Genomic DNA, 21,344 nt, shown 5'->3' on the forward strand with positions numbered 1-21,344 from the left:
TCCCATGCTCATGTGAGTAGTGAGGGGGTCGGGGCCGCTGCCTTGCAGGGGGATGGCATCCTCCTGGTGGAGCTCAGGTATAAGCAGATTTGAGATGAGCTGTTTTAATGCCAGTTTTTGACTGGGAGCCCTATCCCCTGTTTTAGGGAACCAGGGAGTGGAGCGGGGGGGTCACTGTGCAGCCAGAAAGCAGAGCCTGGCAGCAGCACTGAGCATGGCTGGCAGACCAGAGGGAGAAGGAAACACATGGTCCCTGCCTGGGAGCGAGTGGGGCTCCTCTCCGCCACTTCCAAGTGCTGTGCATTCATCCCCTCGGGTCATTTTCCCTTTGCAAGCAGTCAAATCACTTCTCAAAAAACTCTGCAGTGACCCAGAAAAGAAACATTTCCACTTATGGAAAAGCCCTCAGTGATGTTAAGGAGGGATTGCGTGAGCAGGATCCTGTACAATTGCTTCTGCGCTTGGGTGAGATCACTGTGCCATAGGAGGGCCCCCACCAGACCCCACGTTTCAGAGCCTGCTGGATTTGGTTGTGCTAAGAGGCTCCCAGCCATAGAACCGTGGAATCATTAAGGTTGGACAAGTTCTCTGAGGTCATGGTGTCCAGCCATCAGCCCATCACCATGGTGCCCAGACCCTGCCAGCCACAGTCTTCCATTGTCACCGTGCCCCAGTGCTGTCCTGTGGTTACCCAGTGGAGAAGCAGCACAGCCCCAGAGCCACGCTGTGTTCCCTGCTGAGCTCCCCACCATTCCCCTTATCAGATATGAGCCTGTCCTCCCATCTTTTATCCACTTCCGCAGCCATCAGCATCCAACCCAACGCTGGGCCGCGAGCAATCAAAGTGGTGCAGCCAGCAGACATTCCTCCTCCCCTCCTTGTTTTGGCAGCGGCTTGTTTGGATTTGTGGTTTCTCCCAGGAGCAGAGGGTGCTGCGCGTGGCCGTGGGAAGCCAGGCTCTGTGGCAGTGGGTGGCAGCAGGGGATGAGATGTTCCAGACCATCACATCAGAGGCTTCGGACTCTGGGAGCTGCTGACGTGATACATATATGTATTCATAAGCCCTCCTGCCTGTACTCTGCATCCAGAGTGAAAGCGGGTGGAAGGATGCTCATGGTAAGCCAGCCCCAGGCATTCCAGGGCCATCTGCCTTTGCCTTATCTCGAGCTGGTTTTAATTTGCGGCTCTCTGATTGCGTGTGGTGATCTCGGCCCTGGTTCTCCTGGAGAATGTTGTAAATGCCACAAATCTGAAGTCACCCATGGGAGAAGGGAGTCAGCAGTGCCCCCCACACCTCCCTGGGCAGCCTGTGCCTGTTGTTGCCTTCAGTAGGAGCCCAGGGTGTGGATGATGGTGATGATGGAGGTGATGTGATCCAGCTGCCAAATGGCATCCCATGGGCAGCAAACCCAGTGCTGGGGCAAGAGTTCCTCTGAAAGCCTCATCCCCGCATGGGGCTGTGGACTGGCTCAGGGTGGGTGTCCCCAAGGACCCCCATTGTGTCCATCAGAGGAGAGCAGTGGGCACAGGGCTGGGCCTGGTGGAGGGTTCTGGGCAGCACTGTGGGCTGTGAGGTGTCCGCATGGCTCCGCTCTCATGCTGCAGCCCAGTGTGTGTGTGTCACCACGGAGGGGACGGGGAAGGCAGGAGAGGAGAGTTGGTTCTCTGGAGGTTTGGGAGTTTGGAAAATAAATAGCCCTGCGCCGTAGGTTAAAGCTTGGCATCCTCGCGGATTAATCACGCCGGCTGCAGCCAGCGCTGAGAGCCCTGGTGACGAGAGCTGTGGTTTATAGATGATGATTCATCGACTCGACTTAGAGCGACCACGTTATTCCAGCAGATTGCAAAATCATAAGAGGAATGTTGTGGTTAGTTTACGGCTTAACTATGCAAATCGTCAGGAAGCCTTTGGAGCTGGAGAACGTAAGGCACAGTGAGCCCGGATGGCTGGGCGCTGAGCAGGGGCCCGCGGCCGGCGGTGGGGCTGGCGGGGAGCAGCCGTGAGCGTGAGCCGGGTGCTGGGGAGGTGAGTGCCGGGGTCTGGGGTGCGATGGGGCTGATGGCAGCACAGCGTCCCTGAATGGATCCGCATGGCTCTGTCACTGTGCTGTGGGGCTGGGGAGGGTGAAGGTGCAGAGCGGCGTCCCACGTCCTCCCACCGAGGGAGGAAGCAGAATGGGAGGAGCTGCACTGCTTCCCTGCTGCTGCTTTTTCCCAGCCAGACCCAGGGTGCTGCACCCAGGGGTGGTGAGCAGTGCTAAGAGTTGGTCTGTTCTCAGCTTCGGTGTATGGGACCTACCTGGAGGTGGGTGTCCCCCAGACACGATGTGCCAGGTGGGCAGGGCGAGATGATGTGAGCGAGCTGTCCTGGTGTCACTGTGTGGGGCGGGTCGGTGGGGCTGCGTGGGGGCTCCCAGTGGGGCTGGCACCGCTCTGCTCCTCCCACTGCTGTGGGGTCGGAGGTGAGCAGATGTTTGGCATTATGGAGCAGCAGTGAAGGAGGCCACGCGGCTCTGCGGGTTCAGAGTGGGATTGGGCTCTTGCTTGCACGTACAGCATGCGATTTGTCCCGGGGCCTTTTTAAATAAACAGGATGTGTTGGCAGCAAAACCAAACAGCACGATGCTGGGGAGGAAGGGCGGGAGGCAACGAGAGCACTTGGCCTGGGAGGGAGGGATGGAAGGGATGGCCCTACTCACTGCCACCAGCTCCTTCCTTGGCTTTGAGTCTGTCCCTTTGCCCCCCGAGTGCCTCTGCCTGGGGCCATGGGGCTGTGCTTGAAGGGGAGGTTCCATCGAGCAGTTTCGGTGCCGGCCTGCAGCTCATCCCATGGCCAGCCCACCTGCCGGCCTGCCTCAAAGTGGGGCAGTGTGAATCAGAAGGCAGCATGGGCTGGTAATTGGGGAAGCATTTCCTGGCCCATCACGCTTTGGGATGGCGTCCCATCCCTTGAATCATCCCGAGCTGGTCCACAGCCAGGGCTAAGAATAGGCGCTGTACACCATGGGCAGCCTGAGGACGGCTGCTTTGGGGCGAGGGGCCGGCTCACAGCTGTCACCTCCCTGTGCCCAGTGTTGGCCCCAGTGGCTTTGGGGCTGAGGTTTGGGCACGCAGCACTGGGGCTGGCTGGCCGCTGGTGTTTCTGTCCCCACACAGTTCTGGCATTGGGCACCATGCCCCAGCTGGAGCAGGGCAAGCACTAGAGGGCATCCTTGGATTAAGATGCTCTCTGCAGTGGGAGAAGTGCTGGTTGGTGTCCCACCACCATGGCTTGAGACCTCCACAGGAACAAGCCTGGGGTCTGCTGGCCCTCCTCTCCAAACCAAAACACTCATGAAGAAAGGGTGGAAGCACTACAGAACTAACCTGGGCACCCCTCCCCTCCTGCAGCACATGGGAAATGGCAGACGTGATGGCAGGGACACACAGCCTGCTCCTTGCACCCCCATGCAGCCCGGCCCCAGGCAGGTCCCTGCTATCACCTGCAGCTCCTCTTGGGGCTGAACCCATGCGGGGTTCACTGCCGCCTGCAGTGTGACTCAGGGGTTCAGGGAGTTCAGGGCAGTGTGTGCCGGGCTGTGCCCCTTGCTCCTCTGCAGCCGGACTCCAGCTCACAGCCACATTGCCACCGAGTGCCCACTGCTTCTCTGCGGAGTTTAGGGCTGGCATACCAGATCTGACACTGGTGCTGTAGCACCTGCTGGGTTCAATCCTTTAATGTCCCAATCCCAGCCCAATCCTGGTGCTGTTGGCTGCATTAGCTGGGAGCAGGACGGCTGAATAAATCATTTCCGCCTCTAATTTTTCCTTTCCTCTGAAATTCCTCTCATTTGCTGGTCACCAGGGGGAAGGGAGGTCAGGGGAACCGGGCCTCCCCAGCATCCTCCTTCCTGCAGCTGTGGAAACAAAATCCAGGAACACCACAACCATCGCGTCCCTCCCTGGTGTCACCATGTGCTCAACCCCTGGGCTTTACCCAGCCCCCCCCAAAGGGCACAGCAGGGCTGCTGCACTGCCTTCCATGGGAGCTGGGGCATGGCACAGCCACGGCCGGTCTCACAGCCCCTTAATGCCCCCATAATGCTTTTAGCCCTGTTGCAGACGGGCACCCCACTGTGCGTTTTCTTCCTGGCCGCTGCCCCTTGGTGTAGTTTGACTGTGGTTGTTTGGGTTGGCCCAGGTGCTGCCGTGTGTCTGGCCCTGCACTGAGAGTTTGTTTTGTATTATGTGCCTTGTTTTTCAGCAGCAGCAGCAAATGCCCCGGAGCAGCCAAGAAGAGAAAGATGAAAAAGAGAAAGAAAAGGAGAAGGAGGGAGACAAGGAGGAAGACAAACAGGAAACAGAAAATGACAAAGAAGAACTGACAAAGTAAGCAAAGCCTTCCCAAGGTCCCCGCTGCCCGCAGGGAGGGCTGTGCAGGACCCCGGGGTGTGGGAGCTCCCAGTTCCTTGCCAGTAGTGCTGGAACGTGGGATGGAGCGTGGGATGGGATGCATTGGTGGGGTGTGAGGTGGGACATGGGGTGGGATGCGGTCCAGGGCTGCCTGATGCCATATGGGACTGCGTGTGCTCACCTCCTCATCTGCAGGGAGGGAAGGAAGGGGAGCGCCTGCCCTGCTGTTCGTTCTCATCCCTGCTGCTCCCAAACATCTCTCTGATGTACTTTTTATTTTTAAACCTGCTCAACCCGCAAAGCCACCCTGTTCCTCGGGCTTGTTTTGCTGTTGCGAGAGCCTCCCCGTGCCGCAGGAGCTGGCTGAGCGCAGCCGAGCACGGCGCTTCACCTTTAGTGTTATTGATGTCAACGTGAGAGCTTCCAGAGTGAGGGATGGGAGCGGTTTTATGGCTGCGCCCGCCCCGCTGTCTGACACAGTCATAACTAACAGGGAGCGCCGGAGCTGCGGCGGGGAGAGGCTGGCACGCGGGCTGCTAGCACTCTGTAATGGGCTTAATGCTTGCTTTAAAGGAACATCTGGCTTCATTATATCCAGGCTGCTGAGACATTTACCAGCAGGTCCTTTTCAGGAAGATAAATGAGGAGGAGGCAGTGATGAATTTGAATGGCTTGGTATTAAACCTGTCTCTGTCAGGTCCCTGCGTGCACGCGGTGGTGGAGCTGCAGCCAGCTGCAGAACGACCCCCCCACCAACAGCCCCAAATTAGGCAGGAAGAGGGTCTGCGTGTGCAAAAAATGCCGACCCGCCCCTCCAGAAGCACCCTGAGCACGTGCAGGGAGACAGTTGTTTGACCTAAAAATGATGCCAACCCAATGACGATTTCTTCTCTCCCTGGTTTTGCAGGGACAAGAACGACGACACGTCCGGGGAAGACAACGATGAGAAGGAAACAGTCACCTCCAAAGGCCGCAAAACCGCCAACAGCCAGGGCCGGCGCAAGGGCCGCATCACCCGCTCCATGGCCAACGAAGCCAACAGCGAGGAGGCAGCCACGCCGCAGCAGAGCGCCGAGCTGGGTGTGTAGCTGTGGGTGTGGGGGGTGGGGAGCACGCGGTGCTGTGTTGGTGTGTGTTAGGAACCAGCACCATGGCTGTGGCCATGCCATGCAGCCCAGCTTTGCTCTCAGAGCTGCATCATTTCCCTGCTCGTTTTCCTGGTCTCCCATGTTTTTGCCCTCAGTGCTCTTCTGCCCCATCTGAGGGCTGCTTGGGGTAGGCAGGGATTCGCAGTAGCATCCACAGCCCCACTCGTGTTTGCAGCCCTGATAGTGGTTACCCATAGAAACTGACATAGAGCAGCAAATAAATGAAGGAATTTGGCTGATTTTCCAATGTTTTGTACTCCATCAAGTACAAAATTATGACCGCACCACCTAAGGCAAGTGAAAATAAAGCAGGGTGACTCCTCTTGGTTTCCTTTCCCCGCGGTTCCTTGCTCGCTCTGTTCCATGTGCTATAAATCACCCGGAGGTGTTTCGCTCCCTGTTCTCTGCTGACAACTGGCTGAAGCCTGATGGCGGGCGCTGCTCTCGTACCGCCGATATAAATAGTTCCCGGCACAGCGGAGCCCTGTGCTCCATCTCAAACTTGTTCAGCAGCGCTGCGGAGAAGCAGCAGATAACGCCAGTAACTCAGATGGGGTTTTTCATCCTGATATCTACGTGAGCGGGGAGGAAAGGCTTCAGACCGTGTTAGATTGGGAAAAGGATGTGGACAGATTCCAGCGGCAGATCTGAGTGATTGGTTACTCTTTTTGTCTCCAATCGTGCTTTAATTTAGGTTGGCGAAGGAACTTATTGCGTTTTAAATACTGATTGAACATTAAAAAACAACACAAAACCATACTGTGGTTTAACTGCAGCGTGCCGGAGCTCCCAGTAGGCATCTGTTACATAACTGCGCAACCTCAGTAAATATCGTTAATCAAAGCAAACGGGCCATCGCTCTGACGGCTCCTTGCTGTGCAGTAACAGTCATCTCAGAGCTGAGCCTTGTGACACACGGCTTCAGGTAAATGAGAGAGCGCCGGGAAAACCCAGCTTCAAGGAAGTGAGAGCTGCAGCCCCTCCTGTGCCCGGGGAGGGGATAGCCGGGGGGTCTCCATGTGCCTGTGCCTTGGTGCTGGAGGAAGCGCCCTGCTTGGGTGGCACCTGCAGCTGTGCCCTGTAGCCTTGGAAGGGGATCCGTCCGTCTCATTCATCCTCCTGTTGGGTCCAGCCCCTGGAAGGTGCTCCCCTCCTTGTCCATATCCTCCAGCCTAACCTATCAGCCTGTTTTCCATTTTAAAAGGACACTGTCAAAACATCTCTCATCACTGTTGAAATAATGCTTCTCCTGTTGTTTAGAGTAATAACCCATTGGCAGCCCGAACCGGAAATCTGTTTCCTTACCGTGTTGTTTTTTTGCCTCTGACTCACAGCCCAGCTTGTTATTGTAGGGTTTGCTCTTAGTGCCAGGCTGCCAGTGGGACGGGTGCACAGTGCTGCACACAGGACCCCTGGGTCCCCACACTGGGTATGGTGTGGTGACAGCCACCCCCTGCTCTCCCCTTCTCCCTCTGCTACTGTGCATCCCTGGGTCAGTCCCCCCCAGTCGTGGTTCTGTGATGTCCCAGAGCACAGTGACAGGGTTGCCATCCCCACCAGCCACTGTCAGCAGGGCTGGCTCCCTTGGCAGATGCAGTTGGTGTGCCCGAGTCGCCAAGGTGACGCTGTTTCTCCGTCTCTGCTGAGGGTGATGATCCCACCCCACGTCTGCCACCTCCAAAGCACGCAGCCGGTGTCAGCTCAGCTTAGGTACCTGTTGTTGGCGGGCCAAAGAGCATGGCACCCGTTCAGCAGGAAATATGGTGCCTCCCTCGAGCCATCTGGCTGCGCTCCCAGCCCCAAAGAAACCAACACGGAGCTCTGCGTCACTGCGATGCATCCCGGGAGGGTGCTGCACGCGGGCTGCCGTGCACCTCCTGCGAGTGGGCTGGGGGCACAGTGTCTGCGAGTGGGTTTGGGATGTCTGTGTGGTTTGGTTTAGAATGAGGTGTCCATGGGGTGGATGCGGTGCCTGTGGGGTTGGTGTGGGCTCACTCAGCCCACCCTTCTGACCACTCTCCTTTCTCTCCCAGCCTCTCTGGAGATGAATGAAAGCTCTCGCTGGACTGAAGAGGAGATGGAAACGGCCAAGAAGGGTAAGAACCCACTTTCTTTCTTCTTTGTGTGGTGTTAAGGGGTTGTGGGGAAGTGAGAGGGGTGTCAGGCGGTGCCGTGTGGGCTCTAGGAGCTGTTTTGATCCCCTGGATGGCAGCGTGGGAGCAAGGAGGACGTTCCACTGGACATCACAGGTGTACATGGTGCTGGGCACAGCTCCACACTGCTCTCCAAAGCTCCATCCTTGTGGGTGCTGAGCCCTGTCACAGGTGCTCAGTGATCCTGAGCTGATTCAGAGCCTTTGCTGAGGCCATCTCTAGAAGTGCTGAGCGTGGCACTGCCCTGCCTGCACTTCCCCTCGCAGTGCTGGTGCTCGCCGTCCTGTTGGCCCAAAGTCCCGTCCCATTGCTCCATTGCTCTGCTGCCAAGTTGCCGGCTGTGCGTCCTGCCTGTCTCACTGCTGCTCCTGCCGGTCCAGGAGGGCTGTAAGAGCAAAATTGAAATGGAAATGAGTGCTGTTTGGGGACGGCCCTGTTTCAGAAGTGCACCTGCTGCCGGGATGCTGGTGGCATGTTTCAGAGCTCCCAGGTGCTGGTGGAGCTGTGCACTTGGATTCCTTTGCCTCTGAATGTCCCAAAGCACTTGGCTCGCTTGCCTTGAACCATTCCAGCCCTCTCTGCAGCCCAGTGCCAATGCTGTGTGTTGTTGCATGCTGTTCTCCATAGATGCAGACTTAATGGATAGATGTTAATCAGGCAGCGTGGCCCGGTGCCATGCACAGGGTGAGCAGGTGCCAGGAGGGGAGCGCTGCCGTGGGGACCTTTGTTTTGGAGATCGCATCTGGTTGCAAGAAAAGTGCCTCTCACTGTTTGATGCTGGATGTGCACTAAGGACTCCTAAAAGCGGTGAAAGACGAAGTGTGTGAGCACGTTCCTGCTCCTGTAAGCTGGGCCTGGGGACCTGAATGGGGCAGGGGTTTGCTGGTGGTGTTCCAGCACCCGCCCCATGCTGGGAGCTGGCAGCAGAGCCAGCAGCCTCATGGGGAGAGAGCAGAGCTGCACGGTGTGCTTCCAAGTAGGAGAGGGCAGGAGTGTGTCTGTAGGGAGAGACAATAAAGGGGAGTACCGTGTTATTAAAGTTAACTAGGGGAACGAAAACCTAGCGAGAGGAAAGTTCTTGCTTAATGACACTTTTATTATGCAATAAACTTTGATTCACTCGTCTGTCAAAATGTGCTGAGATGGGTATAATTACGGGGTAGCGTGTTTTTCTGATGTTGCCTTGTTGCACAGGGGCTGTGATTACAGGTAAAAGCAGGAGGTTTTCACTAACCAGGCTGCTCAGCACTGGTCCCCAGTGCATTTTGGGCCTGGCAGAGCTGGGTATTGCTCTGTACAAGGCAATGTCAGGGCATTTGGGGGATCCCAAGCACGCAGGAGCTGGAGGCAGGCTGGGGAGGACTGCTCCATGCCCCATTGGGGCTGTGCCACACAGCAGCAGTGGAGCTGAACTCAATGAACCGGGAGGTTTCCGCGTGACCTTCGTTACTCTTTAAGCCCGCTATCTGTTCTCACCCCGGCTCTGGGTTTTCCCCACTGCCGCCTCTAACAAGTGGTTTTGCACTCCCAAAAGCGATCACGTGCCAGTGGCAGCTTCTTGCTCATCTGAGTTCCTCCCAGGCCGTGCCGAGGCTGAGTGCTCCTGGCACAATGGACAGAACCAACACGGTGCTCCCTGCACCTTCCTCTTCTGCTGGGATGGAATGGCAGGACTGGGCAGCCCGGTGCTGCGTGGGCACATTCCGTGCAGGCAGGGCAGTGTGGGAGGTGCTGTGAGTTTGCTTTCTGTCATAGTGAACATGGAGCAGCAGAGGAAAGGGCTTTTGGAAAGGCTGAGGCTCCAGGTGACGCGGGGCCCGTTGTGCTGGCTGTGTGCGTGCTCTCATGTGAGCCGTTCTGTGTTTAATTCAGAACGTGAGAAGCCGATGTCAGAGAGTTAAATAACCCACAAAAACTCAGTAGTTCATTTTGGGCGGATGCTCAATATTTCCTTGGATACAGGAGGTGGTTGGGGTTGTTGTTTTTTTTTTTGAGGGCTGATTTCCAAGGCAGCACAAGAACGTAAGATGAATTTTAGACCAGCCTGAACCATTAGGATTTTTTTTCCCCAGTCCTGTTCTATCCATGGAACTAAAAAGAAAAAGAAGTGGGATTTTTCATACAAAACCTTCATCTCTCTCATTCTGGCACTGCCAAACCACATCAAGCGTGGCCCTGCATAGCGCTGCCGCTGTGCCCCCCCCAGCACATCTGGGGGAACGCTTCTGCCTCGTGTAGGAGAGAGCTGCGAGGATTTGCTCAGTGAGTGTCAGCAAATGGCGCACAAAAGGCCTGTCAGGGGGAAACGCTGGGTAATTACTATAATTTACAGCCCACATTTTAATTTTGAGCATTATTTTTTCAACAATGAGGGAGCGGGAGTGATATCCGAATGAGGTGAAGAGAGAGAGCGTGAGGATAGCGCTGGGCTGCAGGATAGAGCCGGCCCTGCAGGATGGGGCAGGAGAGAGGGGAGGTAGAAGAGGGGATGGGGAGGCTGCGGTACTTTGGGCATGGGGATGGATGCCTGCATGGCCAGGTGTGTGTGTGCTGGGGGTGATGGCTGTGCGCCCTGCCTGCCCCATGGGCTGTATGCGCTGTTGGGTGCTGGCTCTGCAGCATCACTCACCTCTTTGTGCCGCCGTCTCCCACGCGTGGCAGCAGGGGAGAGCAATGCGTGGAGCTGTCAGCGCTGCCGACCACGCGTTCGCAGTACTGCAGGGTGCCAGTGGTTCTGCAGGGCTGGGTTATGGCACATCTCGGCTGCGCCAAAAGCGCCTCCATCCCTCCACTTTGGGTGCGAGAGGCCGGGCACTGCTCTGAATACCAGAGCATTGCACCCAAACCCACCAGCACGGCTCCCAACCTCCCACTGTGCTGCACTCCATCCATCCATCCATCCATCCATCCATCCATCCATCCATCCATCCATCCATCCATCAGGACAGGGGCTGTGCCCTCCCTGCGTGGTGCCACCGATGCCCACTCACTCCTGGTGCTCATCCCCAACCTCTCCGTGGGTACCGGGACACCGCACCGCGCCGGGCTCGCATCTCCCCAAAGAAATGCGCCTTTGATTCACTTTGGAGCGGAGGAAACTATGAGCCCAGCTTTGTTTTCCTGGATCCCTCCCCCTGCGCCGACATTCAGATGAGAGCGAGGGAGACAGAAAGTGAGAGAGGGAGGGAGGGAGTCGGTGCCAAGCGGCCGCACCCCTTGTCAGCTTGGGTCAGCGCCACGTTCGTTATTAATGCTCTGTCTAGAGGTCACATTCAGATGCAATGAGCCCTGGGTCAGCCAGAGGAACAGATTAGAGCTCGCTGCTCCGCACACAGCGCGGCACCGGCTCCGTCCTCGGGCTGCCAGGAGCGGGGCTGCGGCTGCTCCCTCCCCTTCGCCTTTCTGCCGCTTTTTCTTTATTTATTTATTATTATTTCTTGGCAACGTTGGGCATCTCCTGAAATCCGCACAGCCCCCTCCCGGAGCCCGGGGCTGCGGAGCTTTGAGCCGGGGAGCGCACAGCGCTCGTGCTTCCAGCGCCCTCGGAGCATCGCGGGGCCGGGCCATGCGCCCCCCCTGGCTCCGGGCAGCGGGGTCGGCAGCCCCCTCCCGGCCCTGACCTGCTTTCCAGCCCCAGCAGCTGCTCCGGCCGCCCATGGCTCTGCGATCCTCTCGCCCCCAGGATTTAAGGAACCGGCTTTGCTTTCTTCTCTTTCTCCGCCCGCTGCGAGGGAACGAAAGCAAAATGAGCGGGGAGGGCTCGAGCGCAGCCCTCGCAGCGCTTGGCAGCGGGCAGCCGTGCCTGGGGGGGCTTTGAGGAGCGCCCCCCGCCCGGCCCGCTGCATGCTGCGCCTCTGCTCCCTGCCCGGCGCAGCGCGACCTGCGGCACGTAAGTACGGCAATGGGGTCAGTGCAGGGGGGGATCGGGGCAGCGCCGTGCTGAGCCCCCACCGCATCCATAACTCTGTTGGTTGGAGGTTTGGTTGTGCTGCTGGGGCTGCCGAGCCGGGCTGTGCCGTGTCCCTGTGTGCGTGTCCCCCATCCATTCCCGTGCAGAGGCAGCAGGTGTCCGGGTTTTGCATCGGGGTTTTGTGCGTAGCACCGAGAGTCAGCAAAGACTGTGTTACAGCGGGGACCGCGGGCTCCATCTGCCCACATTTGCCGGTCTGGGTCCCGCTGCTGATCCCAGCAGAGCCCGGCTGCTGGGAAACCTTTGCCCTGGGCACAGCAAACCACCCCGGCCCCCAGCGTTGTGCTTGGTGCTGTGCTGAGCCCAGGGGCGCTGAGCCAAGGGGACGATGAGCCAAGGGGCTTGTTTGCTTTGGAGCAGCAGCCTGGCTTGTGGCACAGGCTGCCCCGAGCAGTTGGTTACCGGACATCCTCTTTTTCCTTTCCTTTTTTTTTTTTTTTAATCCCCATTTTAAGCAGCGTGGTGACGGAGGCTGCAAGTTTTGCAGGCTGGGAGCTGCAGAGTTAAAGCTCCAACTTGCTTCTTGGCTTGCCCCGGCCTTTTGTGGTGCTCAGCGCTGTGTGATGCCTGCGTGCTGTATGCAATTCGATAAGCCCCGGTGCTGGGACAGGGCAGGATACAGCACAGCTGCGGCTTAACCCTTGCTGTGCCGGGCTGCAGGAGTGGCTGCTGGGCTGTCACTGGGACACAGCTCCCAGGTGTGTACATGGCCACCGTGGGAGCCCTAACCTGGGACGTGCTGAGCTCAGCAGCACCAGGTCTGGCTGCAGCCTGGAGACAGAGGGTAGAGGCACGCGGGCAGTCCCTGCTCCCATGCTGTGTGCTCTGTGACCTCTGTGCTGGAAAACCCCTTACAAAAGAGGAAAGTGCTTTTTGCAGGTTCATTCCTTGCAGGTTTTCAGCTCTTGAAGTCGCCGTTTGTGGCAGCACCGTGCTCAGGCTGCCTGTCCCATACAAATGGTGCCACACAGGAGCTGTGGAGCTGTGCCTGCAGCACCACACTGAGTGGGATGGCTGTGTGCCTGGGGCATCCATCCGTGTGCCCACACCCCACATCACTCACTGCTGCAACACACCATGTCTGCATGACCCTGCATAGCCCCAGGGCTGTAGGAAGGGGACGGCACCTGGGGGTATCCACGTGGAGATGCTTCTTCCTCTGCCCTGCCCTGTCCCTCCCATGCTGGCAGGGTTCTGGGCATGGCAGTGCTCTCCCGAGGGAAAGGGAACACCTCCAGGCCCCATGCTGTGGCTGTGGGATGTTCTGTTCCTGGGGCACTCAGTTCAGGGCCTTTTTTCCCTGTGGAAAGACAAACAGGCCATCCTAAGTCATCCTGGGAAGCCCTGCAGACGGTTGCTGTGACCATATTGTTCCTGCAGAGCTTGGCGTGCACTGCGGGTGTTTCCCGTCCTGTGCGGGTAGTGCTGTCCTTGTTTGAGTCCATCTGGCCCTAAACCCTTCTCCTTCCCTCCTGCTACTGCAGGTCTCCTCGAGCATGGGAGGAACTGGTCGGCCATTGCCAGGATGGTGGGCTCCAAGACCGTGTCGCAGTGCAAGAACTTCTACTTCAACTACAAGAAGAGGCAGAACCTGGATGAGATCCTACAGCAGCACAAACTGAAAATGGTGAGTCTGCCCAGTCCTGCAGCCACCAGGGTGTTCTGGAGAGCGTGTTGGGGTGGGAGCACGGGGACCTGGAGTGCGAATGGTGCGGATGGGGCCGCCCAGCAGGCAGTGGGAGCTGTGCAGGAGGGCGGCTGCCAAAGGGATGCGGGGGTTTGGGACAGTGCATGGAAAGGAGGGGCTGAGCCCAAAGCTGCGGCAGCGGGACAGGTGTTGTGCGGGGAGGGCTGATCCTGGTGGTTATCTTTGTGGCACGCGTGCATCTCTCTGTGCCTTGGTTTCCCAGTGAGAATGGGCTGACGCTGCTTTTCTGCCATATGGTCCAGGGTATGAATGAAGTGGGGCTCAGTGAGTGTTCTGGAGATAGCACAGACCACTAAGAGCAGCCGAGGATTATAATTATTTCATCTGTAGAGTATCCTGGGGTTCCCAGTTTCTGGCTAATAGAATTCACATGGCTAAACCCCCAAGGGGTGCTTTGAAAATGCAAAGGACAATGTTCAATGCAGGAATCTCTCCAAGCAAGCTATTATAGCAAGAGTAAAAAGAAAGACAGGAAAACATTCAATGACTCACCCAGGAATTTAATATCCTAGTCAGTCTATAGGAATGAGAGGGAGAGAAGGCATCGGTGATTCTTTTCTTATTAATTCTCTATGCACAGAGACACTCCTGTGTTCCTGTATTTCACCAAATTGCTTTTAGAAACAGAGCAAGTGATACAAAAGGCAGAAAAATATAAAGACTGCAATGAAATGTGCATAAAGCCCTCTGAATGTAAAATGTTATAAAGATATCTTTGTTCATTACGGGGGAGCATCTGAAATAAGATCATGCTGCTTAGCTGGCAATGGACTCGGTGTTTATTAATTTACTCCGCTTCCTAATGTTTCAGAAATTATATCACAGAAGGGTTTTTCTGCAGAGCCACATTTCTCCCTGCCTCCGTCCCTCCAAGGCAGCGCTGTGCTGCTCCTGTCTAATTGCTCACTCTCACTTGCAGTTGATATCAGCATCATCATTTTATTTTCTGAGCATTCGAGGCTATGGGATTCGGTTTTGTCAGAGAACAATGAGCGTTCAGCTGTTATTTATTGTTCTCTATTGTTTTGTGGCAACAGCAGATGCCAGAAAGCTGAGTAAAATGAAAGAACAACCGAGATTAAATTGCCATAGACCTTCCTTCCTGACTCCTAAATATATTCACGAGCAAACTGAGCCTTCTCATTCCCTCTTGTAGTCAGCACTTGGCCTTGGCCTCTGTAAGGCACACGTGTGGCTGCAGTGTTATTGTGTGGGTTGGTGTGAAGTCCCCAGGTTGCCCCCTGCCCTCACAATGGCTATCGCTGATCATGTGAGAAGAAACCACGTGGCGCTGCCTTTCTTCCTTTTGCTTAATGAGAGTAAACTCAATTAGCTGTTCTCATTAGGGGCACGCTAATAGCCTTGTCTTGTAGGTGCAAGGTGGGGTTGGGGGACAGTCCCATCACCAGCTGAGGGTGGGCAGGTGGAGCCTGGAGGTGTCCCCGTGCCCCAGGACACATCACAGCATCCTGCAGAGCCTCGAGGCCTCGCTTTGTCTGCACGGGATGTTTTGGCTCAGACTCACTGTCGGGTGGCTCGGATGTGTCCTGGCATTGCCGTCTCATCACCTTGACCTTCTGCTTGCTGAGCTAATCTCAGGGGAAAGCGGGGCACATGGATACATGGTGTCCTCCCACCCTTCTCATCAGCAGTTGGAGATAAGGTGCTGTCTTCACCACCACCTCCTTGCTGAGCGCTTGCTTTGGTTTAGGAGTTGGACTCGATGATCCTTGTGGGTCGCTTCCAACTCTGGATGTTCTGTGATTCTCGGCACTGCCTGGGCTTGTTGTGCTGTGTACAGCTGTGATGGCTGAGGGATCCCCAGGCTGCTGCCAGCGCTGCATGGTTGCTGCCAGCAGTGTTTCTGTGATTACCTGCTCTTCAAGGGGTACAGGACAGCCTGGCAACCCCTTGGGCAGATCCAGCATGGTTTGTGCAGCGTGCCAGGGCTTGGGGTGGGGGCTGAGGCTGTCCCCACTGTGATAGGCGGTGTGATGCTGGGATCACTGCTCTGTCCTGTCATCCCAGACTGCATCTCACCCATCTGTGCTGCCCCTAATTGTAGCATTTTTGGAGCTGCAGTTGAATGAGATATCTCCCATTTTGTTACTGCGAGGTCTGTAAGTGGCACCATGTCCCAGAGTGCCAGGAAACACCTGGTAGGCAGAGAGTAGAGGCTGGAAAAATGCAAAAGGAGTTGGGCAAATGGCCCTGGCACCTTCTTGCGGGCTCATTGGTGGTTGTGCAGATTAAGTGAAGCACCTGGTGATGGTGGGGACTCCAGGCTGCAGACACAGCCCGTGGAGCCTCTGGACCGATGGGGGCATAGAGGATCCCTGGGTGTAGCTGGGATCTGGATGTTGCTCCAGGGCTGCTCGTGCTCAGCTCATTCCCCAGTGAGGAGCCCACGGGAGGCTTGCACTGAGTCACAGACCCGTGAGTGAGAGGCAGAGAGAAGCCTTTGCCATAGTAACGTGGGGCTTTGTCATTGCATTAGCATGATGGGGAACTGCTGCTTCAGAGCAAAACCTGCTGTTAGCAAAGTGCTGCTCGGCCAAGGTGTGAGCACAGGGCACTGCGACCTGGCACAGGGGGGATGGGGTGGGGTGGGAGCTTGCAGCAAGCAGCACTTTCTCAAGTGCCTTTTTTTCCTCTCTCCTGCCCGGTTTGATAAAAATAGCCTTTGAGCAAGCAGCGTTTCCAAGCAAAAAGCGGCTGTATTTGTTTGTTTTATCTGGAAGTTTTTTAAAGGATTGAAAAGTCGGGGGGAGGGCAGGGACCAGCTCTTCCCAGCGCACTGATCCAGCAGCAGAGTTAACGTTTCCGCCATGGCTTTATCTTCTCATCCATGTAAATAAACGTCCTACACACGTCATCCGTGTGGGGCTTGCAGGGAGAGCCGGAGATGATGGGCCTGTTCCTACTGGTAATATTTACTTAAGCAACAAGAGCAGGAAACAATAGCAAAAGCGAGACTTTTCCTTGGGGTGGGCAGCAGGCAGCAGCATGTGAGCCCTTGTGACTGTGGCACGTGGCCCCTGGGGTGCACAGCACTCAGACACCACCGAGTGGAGGCAGAATCCTACACCCGGTGTCCACCCCATGCACAGGGTTCGACGTCCCCAGGGCTCCCCTGGTGTTGTGCTCCCCAGGAAGGGGCAACTCCAAGCATAGCTGTGTACTGGGCCCTTCTCTGCCCTTGGGTGAGACCTTGCCATGGGGCTTCTGGGTGGTGAGTGTGGTCATGGAGGCCCCTTTTTCGAGGGTCTGTACTCATTAGGGCTCAGGGCTGGGGTCACAGAGGTGGTGGTGGCCCTGTTGTCCCTGCCATTGGCAGCTGCTATCCTGCACTGCTTTCCATCTTACCTTCCTCTTCCTCTTCCTCAGGAGAAAGAAAGAAATGCTAAGAGAAAGAAGAAAAAAGGCACCGCCGCTCAGAACGAGGAAGCCACCTTCCCTCCTGTGGCCGAGGATGAGGAGATGGAGGTGTCAGGGACGAGTGGCAACGAGGAGGAGATGGCTGAGGAGGCTGAAGGTGAGGTGCCCGGGGACTGTGGTGCGGGGACAGTGTCAGCACTCCGAGGGCTGTACCATTATTTTGGGTTTCAGGCCTCAAGGATTTCAGACTGCACTGGGTCATTGCCCTCCTCTTGCGTCTGTCTGGGTTATTTTGGGGAGGTCATGCAAAGGAAGAGCTGCCAACATGACCATCCCCATCCTTTTGGGTAGCTGAGCTCTGAGGGCTGCTGCAGGTTCAGAGCAGTGAGGCTGGAGGGCTCAGCAAGTCATTTCCTCCTTGTTCTCTTTTTAAGGGAGCGTTTTCCTCTCTCTCAGCCGCACCAAAGAAAGGAAACAACTTGAAAGTGACAATTTTCAGCTATTTATCGCTTAGAAAGCGCGGCAGTGAGTTTGGAGAAAATGTGCATAATTTTCCAACAATAGCCCCATTTGACTTTTGTCAAAGTAATTTAATAACTTAACCAGCAGTGCTGGCACCCTGCTGCTTCCTGGCCTTAGCACCCAGGCTAATGGGACTTGAAATGGGAAATCTTTTCAAATCATTGTTGAAAGTGACTTATTACAAGGCAGATTCCAGGTAAATCTTTGTGCGAGGTGATACGTGACTCAGAGGCACAGAGCAGAAGGTGGTTATTGCTCTTTGTAGGAGCAGTTGAGAGGAAACAATGTCGTTTTGAGATGAAGGACAGATCTGACATGCTCGGAGGCTTTCCCTTCCTGGTCCCCCAGTTCTAGTACCTCCAGGTGGACGGAGGGCACTGGTGCTGGAGCAGCCCTCTGTGCTCACATGGCTGAGCCCTCGGGTGTCTCTGCAGCCCCTGTGCTCAGAGCAGCATTGAGCAGGAGGGTCTGACCCCATTCACTGCAAATCCCATTTCTTTTGTCCCTGAGTGGCTGCATTTCACTCATTCATTTCATTCTTTAACGCTAAGAAATAAATGTTGGAGAATGGTGAGATTCCCAATATGCTCCTGGCACATTTTTCTGCCAAGCAGAAGACTTTGGATGTGCTCAGATGTACGACTCTCAGGACACATCATGTCTCCATATCGCTCGTTTCCCTGCAAAACATGCTGCTGTAGAGACAAAAGGGAGAGCTGTGGGAAAGCCAATTTGGAGATGAGAGTAGGAGCTGTGCCCAAGGGGCTGTGGACATTGTGTGGTCTCCTGGCCCTTTATAGGGTGAATGTAGATCATAGGCCCAACCTCTCAGCAGGTCCTTCATCTGCCATGGTGTGTGGGCACTTGTATTTCCAGCTCATTTTGAGCTGTTAGATTCACTGATGATCCTTTACATTCACGCTGGCACAGAGAGATTGGGGGTGCCCCATCCCTGGAAATGTGTGAGCCAAGGTTGGATGGACCCTGGGCAGCCTGATGGCTTTGGGGCAATCAGCGCATCGCAGGGGTTGGATGATCTTTAAGGTCCCTTCCAACCCAACCGTTGTATGGTTCTGTGATTTAATAATTAACCTGTCCTGCAGCACTGGCAGAGCTTTGCTTTCTCCGACCCTGACCTCCTTTCTTTTGCCACTGGCGGCTTAAGCAGCAACAAACAGGCGCGGTGTTTTGGGCCGGCCCCAGCTGCCCCGGGGCTGGCAGAGCTGGGGACATGGGCACCATAAGTCACATGCCGTGCCAGCAGCAGCTCTGGGAGCGAGGCCGAGCTGTGGGGTGATGGGTGACGGAGGTCACCAGGGAACGGGGCCAAGCAGCAGATCCAGGCAGGGTGTTCACTTGGTCTCTGGGTTGGATGGGTTTAGTGGGTTTTGAGGGGTGAGACCCTGGGTGCATCCCCGCTGTCGGGGATCCCAGCTCCGAGCGCCGGGATCTTCTCTTCGGAGCGCAGGCGTTCTCCTCCCTTGGGAGGGGGCGGAGGCAGCGGTATGGGAAGTGAGAATCTCAGCCCGATCCTTATTTTTATTTCTTCCCTTTTCTCAGCTGCAGTAAATAACAGCTCCGACACCGAGAGCATTCCCTCGCCAAGGCCCGAAGCCAAAGAGGGAGGCGAAAGCGGGGCCAAGGCACCACCCGGGCCGGGAGGTGACTCCGGCGGGGAACCGGCGCTCAAGTTGGAAGAGGCTCCCACACCCCCCGACACTGCTGCAGCCCCTGCCGCCCCCGCCACCAACCCTGCTCCCACTGCCAGCCCTCCTCCGGAGGCCCCCAAAGCATCCGGCGGCGAGGAGAAGGCGCAGGAGGAGCTGGTGGTGGACGTGGTGAAAACGGAGGAGCCGGAGGAGAAGGCGAGCGAGGAGCCCTGCAAGAGCGAGGTGAAGGAGGAGGGCGAAGACGACCAGGAGAAGGACAAGGGGAATGACAAGAAGGTGGAAAGTGGTGTCGGCAGCGTGGGGACGGCAGAGGCTGAGGGGACGCCCAAGGCCGAGAAGAAGGAGGGCCATAAAGGCAGCAAAGGCCAAGGGGTGAACCCTGACAGTGACTCAAGCGCAACCTGCAGCGCAGATGAGATGGACGAGCAGGATGCTATGGACAAGAGCAGGTAGGAGCGGGGAGAGGTGCATGAAATACCACTTCCCCAGGCACAGGGACATTCTGGACTGTGTCCTCGCGTGGCAGCGGCCCTTTGGCAATCGCTTACGCAGGGCCCATGGCAATGTCCCTGGGCAGTGGCTGCAGGCAGGTGCTGGGCACAGAACTGCTGCGTCTGCCGCTCACAGCCCGTGCGGGTGACGCAACAGAGCGGGACGTGCCCTTGGGGACAGCTGAGTTATGCGGAGGCGTAGACTGGGCTGCCTGCGATCAGGGCTGGGAACAGATCTTCTGTCTGAGTCGATGCTGGCAGGGGAGCAGTCGTGTTCCCAGCGCCAAGAGGGGAGAGCTGCTGCCCCAGCAGAGATCTTGCTAGGGTCTGTAGAAGTGAAATACCCATCCTGGTCATGAGGCAGCAGAGTGGTGAGGGCTACATGAGGAACTGCAGGAACAGCAATGGGGCCTGAGCCTCACAGCCCCCCAGCATCTGACCGTCCTGCGCTGCTCCTGGGACAGGGAGGGGAAGCACTCCGCTCTTCAGAGGATAAATGTCCTGTTCCCCTCCCGTCCCTTCCCAGCACGGCCATAGAGCCCTCCCCACCCAAAAGCCTCACAAATGGGACAGGGTTTCCTGTTGTTTTGCTTTTTTTATTTAATATACATAAGTACACGTGTCCTGTAGTGTTGCTTTCTCTGGTGTCTCCATCCACATGGCACTTGGGTCAAGAGGGACCTCCTGGATCCCCCCTGCATGGCATGGAGGGATGGAAGCCCCTCTGTGCTCTTGTCCTGGTGCTGGGGCCAAAGCTGGTGTCCTGCATCCAGTGTTCAATGTCTGATGTTCTGTGTGCCTCCCAGGAGGGGATGGGTGCCCCAAGGGCTGGTCAGGCTGTAATGCTGCACTATGCATGGGACTATTTACAACGCAACCAAGTGTAGCAGTGGAACAAGATGATAGGGAGCCATCATGCATCTGTACCACCTGTAACCCAGGAGGGTGCTGGCCCTGATGCAGTGAGGCAAATTGCAGGAGCGTCCATCTGTCACATGCCCATGGGAGCAGCCCCTTGCTGGCAGTGATGGAGGCAGGGATAGGGATGCTGTGATGCAGCTGGCCATGGCCATGCAGTGAGGCCAGGGCCTCTTGGCTATATGCTGCTCTCTGTCAGTGGAAGGAGGCCAGCACCACCCCTCCCCGCCCTCTCCTCCTTCCCAGACAGGAGAAGCCTCCCTATGAGAGGGAGTGAGGCCAGCAGCAGGGCTCCACGCCTCCCATCCAGCATTAACCCAGCCCAAATGGGACAGCAGCACGTTTGCCAGCTCCCAGCTGTGAAAGAACCACATCTTCTTGGGAACAAGATTTCCATCCCGGGCTCCTTCATGAGTCAGTGTCTATCTGCTCGTCAAACAGTTACCAGTTTCTAGGAATATTAAGCATAGCAGGCATTCATCTGCTGCATGGTCACTGCTGATACCACTCTGCTGGTAAGGTGCAGGTGGTGGCAGTGCTGTTGGGGTGCCATGCCTGCAGAGCCCAGCGGGACACGGAGCTTCAGCTGCCGTGTATCCTCGCGGGCGGTTACTGCAGTGCTGTGTGACTCACGAGCACACAGGCAGAGGCGAGGAGCGGGATGGGGATGCCGCGTGGGCCACCCCGTCTGGGACAGCGCTGGGCACGTGGGCAGTGCTCACCCACCCACCCGGTGGTGTTGGCTGGGTACCCAACCTGTGCCAGGGACAGCAGGGGATGGAGGGTGCCCAAAGGATGCAGCGGTCACTGACCACCTTGGGTGCTCCTGAGGTTTGTGCCGGGATGGAGTCACAGCCTGAGCTCGTCAGGGCTGGAGGAGGCAGCGGGTTGTCTGTGGTTACATGCAGCATGTGCTGTAGGAGGGCTCTGCTAGCACTGCCAGTACCGCAGTTCAGTGGGAGGTCACGCCAGATGGGAACGCGTGTGTGAGGCC

General features: G+C 56.7%; 1 protein-coding gene across 39 annotated transcripts in view; it reads left to right on the top strand.

Moving 5' to 3' along the window:
- The window catches only part of NCOR2 (nuclear receptor corepressor 2), a 153,000-nt gene that overhangs the window by 100,198 nt on the left and 31,458 nt on the right, over positions 1–21,344 (top strand). For 26 of the 39 annotated variants that reach the window (XM_085555566.1, XM_085555580.1, XM_085555561.1 and 23 more), the window contains 6 exons: positions 4,244–4,368; positions 5,300–5,472; positions 7,574–7,636; positions 13,148–13,290; positions 16,759–16,906; positions 18,832–19,390. In XM_085555566.1, coding sequence (XP_085411692.1) covers positions 4,244–4,368; positions 5,300–5,472; positions 7,574–7,636; positions 13,148–13,290; positions 16,759–16,906; positions 18,832–19,390 — 1,211 coding nt within the window. Of the gene's footprint in view, positions 1–1,816; positions 2,027–4,243; positions 4,369–5,299; positions 5,473–7,573; positions 7,637–10,837; positions 11,583–13,147; positions 13,291–16,758; positions 16,907–18,831; positions 19,391–21,344 lie in introns of those variants that run through there. The other 13 variants (XM_085555567.1, XM_085555568.1, XM_085555574.1 and 10 more) reach the window with 4 other exon arrangements.

Source organism: Coturnix japonica, chromosome 9 (genome assembly GCF_054131305.1).
Source record: "Coturnix japonica strain WE chromosome 9, WE-NBRP24, whole genome shotgun sequence".
In the NCBI taxonomy this organism is placed as follows: Eukaryota; Metazoa; Chordata; class Aves; order Galliformes; family Phasianidae; genus Coturnix; species Coturnix japonica.